The 8,672-nt window shown below is 51.8% G+C and overlaps 1 protein-coding gene across 1 annotated transcript; it reads left to right on the top strand.

Moving 5' to 3' along the window:
- Nucleotides 1–249: 249 nt before the first annotated feature.
- plekho1a (pleckstrin homology domain containing, family O member 1a) lies at nt 250–6,204 on the top strand (the record flags this gene model as incomplete). The annotated part of the gene is made up of 10 exons (XM_084562565.1): nt 250–276; nt 2,207–2,356; nt 2,936–3,076; nt 3,404–3,508; nt 4,376–4,477; nt 4,564–4,848; nt 4,905–5,029; nt 5,105–5,267; nt 5,344–5,456; nt 5,535–6,204. The coding sequence occupies 10 exons, from the start codon at nt 250–252 to the stop codon at nt 6,202–6,204; spliced, it is 1,881 nt and encodes a 626-aa protein (XP_084418691.1).
- Nucleotides 6,205–8,672: the final 2,468 nt, after the last annotated feature.

The following is an 8,672-nucleotide window of genomic DNA, read 5'->3' as shown; positions in this document are numbered from 1 at the left end:
GCGTGCACAGAGAAGCAGAACGCGAGCATCTGCTTCCAAACGCGCGGGCACGCGCAGGGAGGAAGCATCCTCGGTTCGGACAACAGACGAGGAGCTGAAGGAGGAGGAGGAGGAGAAGAACCGGGGCGGACCGAGGGGACGCACCGACACCGACACCTGAGATACCGGGACCGGGACCGGGACCGCTGCTCCCGCCGGGCCGAAGCTGCTCCCCGTCGGTGTGATTGTGCAGAGAGCGACGGAGCGAGGATGAAGAGGAGCAGCCAGAGCAGACGGGTCAGTGAGAGGTTCTGGTTCTGGTTCTGGTTCTGGTCGGTCCATGAAAGAAAGAATTAATATAATGTTTATATTTAATCATTCATATGTATTTTACAGTTTTATTGTTATTAGCGGTCTGTTATTAATTATTAATTATTGACTGTTGATGATCAGAGACTGAACCTGAATGAGGTCAGCTGTGATGCGTTCAGGTGTCCAGGTTCAACTGATCTAAAGAGACGTTTAAGAACCGAGAACCAGAAAATCAGGTTAGCATCAGGTTAGCATCAGGCTAGCGTCAGGTTAGCATCAGGTTAGCATGAGATTAATGTTCAGTTAGCATCAGGCTAGCGGCAGGTTAGCATCAGGTTAGTGTGAGATTAACGTCCGGTTAGCATCAGGTTAGCATGAGATTAATGTTCAGTTAGCATCAGGTTAGCATCAGGTTAGCATCAGGCTAGCGTCAGGTTAGCATCAGGTTAGCATGAGATTAATGTTCAGTTAGCATCAGGTTAGAATGAGGTTAGCATCAGGCTAGCGGCAGGTTAGCATCAGGTTAGTGTGAGATTAACGTCCGGTTAGCATCAGGCTAGCGGCAGGTTAGCATCAGGTTAGTGTGAGATTAACGTCCGGTTAGCATCAGGTTAGCATGAGATTAATGTTCAGTTAGCATCAGGTTAGAATGAGGTTAGCATCAGGCTAGCGGCAGGTTAGCATCAGGTTAGTGTGAGATTAACGTCCGGTTAGCATCAGGTTAGCATGAGATTAATGTTCAGTTAGCATCAGGTTAGCATCAGGCTAGCATCAGGCTAGCGTCAGGTTAGCATCAGGTTAGCATGAGATTAATGTTCAGTTAGCATCAGGTTAGAATCAGGTTAGCGTCAGGCTAGCGTCAGGTTAGCATCAGGTTAGCATGAGATTAATGTTCAGTTAGCATCAGGTTAGAATCAGGTTAGTATCAGGCTAGCGTCAGGTTAGCATCAGGCTATCGTCTGGTTAGCATTAGGTTAGCATCAGGTTAGCATCAGGTTAGCATGAGATTAATGTTCAGTTAGCATCAGGTTAGAATCAGGTTAGTATCAGGCTAGCGGCAGGTTAGCATCAGGCTATCGTCTGGTTAGCATTAGGTTAGCATCAGGTTAGCATCAGATTGACGTCATGTTAGCATCAGATTAGCATCCAGTTAGCATCTAGTTAGCGTCAGATTAGCATCAGGTTATATGGACACAGATCAGGTTTGCTTCTCCATCAGTCACTTCTTCTTCTTCTTCTTCTTCTTCTTCTTCTTCTTCTTCTCTGTCCAGTTTCAGAAGGTCAATGTTCACTCTCATCTTCATCTCATCTTTCTTTTCTTCTTCTTTTGTTGTTGTTGTTTCCACTCTGAGACTCTGTCTCTGACTCTGTCCCTGGTTCTGTCTCTGACTCTGTCTCTGGTTCTGTCTCTGACTCCGTCTCTGGTTCTGTCCCTGGTTCTGTCTCTGACTCTGTCTCTGACTCTGTCCCTGGTTCTGTCTCTGACTCTGTCTCTGACTCTGTCCCTGGTTCTGTCCCTGGTTCTGTCTCTGACTCTGTCTCTGACTCTGTCCCTGGTTCTGTCTCTGACTCTGTCTCTGACTCTGTCTCTGGTTCTGTCTGTGACTCTGTCCCTGGTTCTGTCTTTGACTCTGTCTCTGGTTCTGTCCCTGGTTCTGTCTCTGACTCTGTCTCTGGTTCTGTCTCTGACTCTGTCTCTGGTTCTGTCTGTGACTCTGTCCCTGGTTCTGTCTTTGACTCTGTCTCTGGTTCTGTCCCTGGTTCTGTCTCTGGTTCTGTCCCTGGTTCTGTCTGTGACTCTGTCTCTGGTTCTGTCTCTGGTTCTGTCCCTGGTTCTGTCTCTGACTCTGTCTCTGGTTCTGTCTCTGACTCTGTCTCTGGTTCTGTCCCTGGTTCTGTCCCGGTTCCGTTCCAGGGCGTCCAGGACTCGGGTCCGCCGGCGGCCCAGCAGCCAGAGAAGGTGGGCTGGATCAGGAAGTTCTGTGGTCGAGGGATTTTCAGGGAGCTGTGGAGGAGCCGCTACGTGATGCTGAGAGGAGACCACCTGTACATCTCAGACAAGGAGGTGAGCTCACCTAGGCAGAGAGGATTGTGGGTAGTCTACCTGGAGGTCAGTGTTTGTCTTCAGGCTGCAGAAGAAGAAGAAGGTCAGGTGTGTGTGTCATGTGTCCTCATGATGTCTGGTCTGTTATGTAACCACTCTAAGGATTGTGGGACGCTGAGTCAGACTGTGATGATGATGATGATGATGATGATGATGATGATGATGATGACTTGTCCTGCTCTCAGTTCGGTCCTTGAACGTCTCGTCTGCTGTGAGGACCAGTGTGAAGGAGAAGACAAATGTTATGGGGACATGTTGCTCTGAGGGTTAAACCTGTCCACACTTGGTTTAGGGTAAAGGTCAAAGGTCAGGTCAAAGGTCATGTCAAAGGTCAGGTCAAAGGTCAGGTCAAAGGTCAGGGTCTAGTGAATGTATTCTGTCATTGGGAGGTCCTCACAGAGATAGGAACATACACACATGTTCCCTTTAATTATAACTGACCCAGTACTTAAACAGAGGGAGGCCTCTCTGTGTGTTTGTATGCTTGTGAGGACCAGCTTCACAGGAAGTGGCCACTAAGGGACATGTCTGTGTCCTCAGGTGAAGGACGAGCGTAAAGCTCAGGAAGTGTTTGACCTGGTGGACTACGAGCGTTCGGAGGAGCTGAGGAAGATGAAGAGTCGCAGCAAGAAGAACCACAGTCGCTTCACGCTGCTACGCTGCAGGACGCCAGGAAACACCGTGAGACAGATGTCCTCCGTCTCTCTGTCCTCCTCTCCCTCTCTCTCTCTCTGTCCATCCTCTGTACTCAGAGAAGACACACGCTGCCTCCTGATTGGTCGAGCCATCGCTGGCTCAGGATTGGTGGACTGTTTTTCTCTGATTGGTCGAGCTGTTGTTGTTGTTGTTGTTTCAGTGAAGCTTAATGTCCAGAATCTCATTAGTCCGTCAGAGCTCCATAATCCCTGAGACGCTCACATGTCTCTGGATAAAACAGACCCCTTCCTCCTGTCCCCACGTCCTCACGTCCTCCTGTCCTCACGTCCTCACGTCCTCGTCCTCCTGCAGGTCCCTAATCTGGTCTTCCTGGCCGTCAGTCCTGAGGAGAAGGAGTCGTGGGTCAACGTCCTCAACGTGGCCATCATCAGAGCCAAGAACCGAGTCTTAGACCAGGTACCGGTTCTGATGTGTCCCCCTCATTTAATAAATGATAAATATTAATGAAAACAAATGTCTGCTAAGAAAAACACATTTAAAACAACGACGATTAAATAATGAAATAGAAAGTTAATACGTTTATACTAAATGAGAATAAAAGTGTTTATATGTTACTAACAAATGAGTTGATTATCGTTGAGGTCCGGTACTGACGGACCGGTCGGTTCTATCTGGGTCCGGTTTTAACGGACCGGTCGGTTCTGTCTGGGTCCGGTACTGACGGACCGGTCAGTTCTGTCCGGGTCCGGTACTGACGGACCGGTCGGTTCTATCTGGGTCCGGTTTTAACGGACCGGTCGGTTCTGTCTGGGTCCGGTACTGACGGACCGGTCAGTTCTGTCCGGGTCCGGTACTGACGGACCGGTCGGTTCTGTCCGGGTCCAGTTATAACGGACCGGTCGGTTCTGTCTGGGTCCGGTACTGACGGACCGGTTCTGTCTGGGTCCGGTACTGACAGACCGGTCGGTCCTGTCTGGGTCCGGTACTGACGGACCGGTCAGTTCTGTCCGGGTCCGGTACTGACGGACCGGTCGGTTCTGTCCGGGTCCAGTTTTAACGGACCGGTCGGTTCTGTCTGGGTCCGGTACTGACGGACCGGTCAGTTCTGTCCGGGTCCGGTACTGACGGACCGGTCGGTTCTATCTGGGTCCGGTACTGACAGACCGGTCGGTTCTGTCCGGGTCCAGTTATAACGGACCGGTCGGTTCTGTCCGGGTCCGGTACTGACGGACCGGTCGGTTCTGTCCGGGTCCGGTTTTAACGGACCGGTCGGTTCTATCTGGGTCCGGTACTGACGGACCGGTCGGTTCTGTCCATGATCAGGTGACCATCGAGGAGGATGCTGCGCTGCTTCATCCCACCAGAGACCGAGCCAGGATCCCTCAGGGCCGCCGGCTGCCGACCAGAGGACACCTCCTGGCCGTGGTACCAGAACCTCCAGAACCTTCGTCCCTCTGCAAATTCCTGTCTGTCCGCTTCGTCTTTGGTTAAACGTCTCTGGTCTCTCGCAGGCGTCCACCTCCTCCCACGGCATGCTGACCCTGGATCTGGTCGCCGAGGAGGACGGCTTCTCTCCAGAGTTCGACTGTGGATCTCAGGATTCCTGGGAGAACGGCTTCCGGGTCGAGCTGCAGGCCGGAGGAGGTCGGGAGGTCGGAGGTCGTCAGCGAGCCGGCACCGACGTATCGAAGCTCAGGGCGACCTCCAAGGAGCCCAGGGTGCAGACCGGCAGTCTGCCCAGAGGGAGTGAGCGGTCCTGGGGCAAGCAGTCCCACCCGGAGGCCTCCAAGGTCCAGGTGTGTGGAACCGGGAGTACCTGAAGACTTATTCATTGTGTTTGTTCAGTCAGTAGAAGATCTCATGGAACATCTCCTCTCAGGTCTTCCAGGCTCAGTGTCGGACGCCCCAGCCAGGGAAGAGGTCCAGCGTTCAGGGTCGGAGTCGCTGTGCGTCCATGGATGAAGTCCTGTCCTCCAGGTACTCCCCCCCCCCGTCCCCCCCATCTGATGAGTCCTCTGGTTCCTGGTCTTTGACCCTCGTCTCGTCCTACAGGCCGGCGATGATCCGCTCAGAGCTGCGCTCGGCTCTTCGGCGCTGTCCTACGGAGGAGGAGGCTGTGGGCGGGGCTTCGGTGCAGCCCGTGGGTCAGCTGCAGAGCCTCATCGCTCAGAGGATGCAGAGAGCTCAGGAGCTGCTGGAGGAGATGAGGCTGCAGGTCTGGACCAGGTTGTTCATCAGTTACTGATCGTTCCTCTGACGGGAACTGATCAGATGTTGTGATTGGTTGACAGGAGCTGCAGAAGGCCAAGGCAGAGAGGGAGCGAGGAGGCAGCTCGCCGTACCTGAAGAGCATCGACTCCCCCAGACTCCATCATCTCCGGGGCTCCGACTCCCCCCACTCCAGGTCAGACTGATGGTCTCACTCCCTCCTGAGAGTTTAAGGTTCCACACTCAGCACTGAACTCGTTCCTGTCGTCCTCAGCAGGTCGTCCGGATCTCCGAGGAGCAGGAGCAGCGACTCTCCTCGTCTCCGGGGCAAAGACTCTCCTCGTCTGAGAGGCAGAGAGTCTCCTCGGTCCAAAGCCAAGAAGAATCGCTCCAGAGGAACCGACTCACCGCGATCCAGAGGGTCACATTCTCCTGCTGCCAAAGCCGGCGACTCGCCTCGACTGAAGGGTTCCCCCAGACTCAGAGGACCGTCCAGCACCTCCTCCATCCCTCAGGACGACGCTCCTGCTCCTGAATCTCCTCTCGACTCCTCTCAGCTGAAAGGACCTGACTCGCCGCGAGGCAGTGGAACCGAGTCATGTCAGAACTCGCCGAGTCCGTCGGGATCCTTGGAGCCGCCTAAGACTCCTGACAAACGGCCGCCGCTGGAAGAGGAAGAGGAGGAGGAGGAGGAGGAGGTGGAAAGGAGGCGTGCCGAGGCAGAGCGTCTCCTGGAGGAGGCCGTGTCCTCGTGGAAGGAGGCGCAGGAGGTGCTGCAGGAGGTGAAGGAGCTGCAGAGCCAGACGCTGCGGCGCCAACGTAGGAGAACCTACGAGAAGATGCCGGCGGCGGCGGTGGGTTTAGCTTCGTCATCGACGGCGGTGGAAGACGACGCGGCGACTTCACCGACTTCACCTGAAGACGAAGAGTCAGAGACGAACTGATTCAGGACGTCTGGTCTTAGTTGGTCGGTTCTTCCAGGAGCTCGAAGACGTTTCTCTTCACCTCCGACGGTGCTGCACGCTTTTTCTTCTTCGTGTGTTTTTTGCCGAAGGTGACGTAAAACGCAGCGAAGTCTGTTTTCTATTCAATGATGTCATGTTTCTACACCGAAGGGCACTATTTGTACGAGCACAAGGTCGACTCTAAAGACCGATCATCACTTTTAGACGCTGCAGCAGAAATCAGGGACAGAAGAAGCAATAATGAAACGCTGGCGTCTGATACCTCAACGAATCACTGAGAATGCACTGAGCTTTTATAAAATGAGGAAACTTTCAATTTCTTTTAAAGTAGAAACACGACCAGCCCAATGAAATCCTCATTAGAATAAAATAAACCTCGTTTTAACCTTTATACGTTTTATTGTCTGAAACTAAAACTTAGTGAAGGAGTGAATCAGCTGATCAGTGAGCGTTTCTTACGTTATTTTTTGTCTGGTTGTGAATCCTGAGAGCATGCGGGACGACCGACACCTCACCGCTCATCGTAACGTTCTGTTTGTTCCTGTAGATGTTTGAATAACTGTACACAGCAATGCATTGTGGGTAAATGCTGCCAAAACACTGTTGATTTTTTTTGGTGAATAATTCAAACGGAAACGTTTCACGTCTGAATAAAAACGTCTTCAAAGAGACTTTGTGCTGTGTTTTTAGATGTAGCTAATTATGCTAACATGCTAACATGCTAACATGCTAACACGAGCTAACAGCTAGCTACTGCAGCTGCTCAGATTAAATGAAGATGTAAAATAAAAACCTTTGATCATGTTCATCTTCTTTAGATCAGACTTTAAGCTGAAATACAAACATGAATGAAGATGATGATGATGAAGATACTGTTGTAGCGTAGCGTAGCGTAGCGTAGCGTAGCATAGCATAGCGTAGCGTAGCGTGTTTCATGTATGTTAATAAAACATGTAACAAACCGCCGTCCCATCCCCCAAGTGGGCGATCGAGCATGCTGACACACAGAGAGAGAGAGTAAATAATTGACTGAACCTGAATCAGCCTCCACATCTGAGAATAACCCAGTTACACTGATGGCCTGAGGGCCCCGGGGCCACCAGGGGACGACAGTCAGGGGCCGACAGTCAGGGACCAGGGGCCGACAGTCAGGGGGCGACAGTCAGGGGCCAGGGGCCGACAGTCAGGGGGCGACAGTCAGGGACCAGGGGCCGACAGTCAGGGGCCGACAGTCAGGGGCCAGGGGCCGACAGTCAGGGGCCGACAGTCAGGGGGCGACAGTCAGGGACCAGGGGCCGACAGTCAGGGGGCGACAGTCAGGGGCCAGGGGCCGACAGTCAGGGGCCGACAGTCAGGGACCAGGGGCCGACAGTCAGGGGGCGACAGTCAGGGACCAGGGGCCGACAGTCAGGGGCCGACAGTCAGGGGCCGACAGTCAGGGGCCGACAGTCAGCCACCAGGGGCCCCAGGTTCAGATTAACATCTCATTATCTCACAAACAGAAAAACCCTAACCCTGGTTCTGATGGCAACAACAGAACCTACAGAACCTACAGAACCAGAACCAGAACCTACAGAACCTACAGACTGTCTTCATGAGGCTACCTTGTCTAAGCTAATTAAAAGGCTAACATTAGCCAACCAGACGTTACTGTTCTCTAATTATTCTATTGTTCCTTTAACTGAAATCATTTATGACATCATCAGAGACACGAGAATAAATTAAACCTGAGGATGAGGATGATGAAGAGTCTGTGTCTCATGTGGTGGAGGCAGCAGGTTAGTCATCACTGCTCACGCATGCATGATCTGACACACACGCTAACACACACGCTAACTGTGTGTGTGTGTCATGGCCTACATCTGCTCAGCTCTTCATCACACATCACTGACTCTGTTTCCGTGACGACGGTGGTTTGTAAAACATCCGACTTTAATGAAGGAACAGATTCACTCCACTGTTAATAAACACGTCTACGTAGGAACACAATCTCATCTCAGTTGTTTCTAAAATAATAAAACACAAACATAAATAATCCTCAACATTCATTCATTCACTAAATGTTACAGATGATGAACCTCCTCCATCCTGGTCTGAGGCTCCGTGCTTTGTCTTCATCCGTCTCCATCTTTGTCTTTGACTCCCAGCTAATTCAGCAGCTAGCAGCTAGCAGTTAGCTGTTAGCTGCTAGCTGCTAGCAGCTAACAGCTAACAGCCTGTGAGGACACACCTGTCAATCAGAGGCCACGCCACTTAATTATGACCTTTAATCCTTGATCTCTGAACAGGTGAGCGTTTCATCAATACCAATCTAATTAAAGTCCAGAGTGGGCGGGGCTTATAATCTGAACGTCACCTGGCCACCAGCTTGTCTTACTGACTCTACTTCCTGTTCAGCATCAGAGCCATAGAGTCATAGAAGAAGAAGAATCAGAACCACAGAGGTC

Source organism: Chelon labrosus (assembly GCF_963514085.1).
Source record: "Chelon labrosus genome assembly, chromosome: 16".
NCBI classification, from domain to species: Eukaryota; Metazoa; Chordata; class Actinopteri; order Mugiliformes; family Mugilidae; genus Chelon; species Chelon labrosus.
The sequence above is the reverse complement of the archived record's forward strand: the minus strand, read 5'-3'. Positions and strand labels throughout refer to the sequence as shown.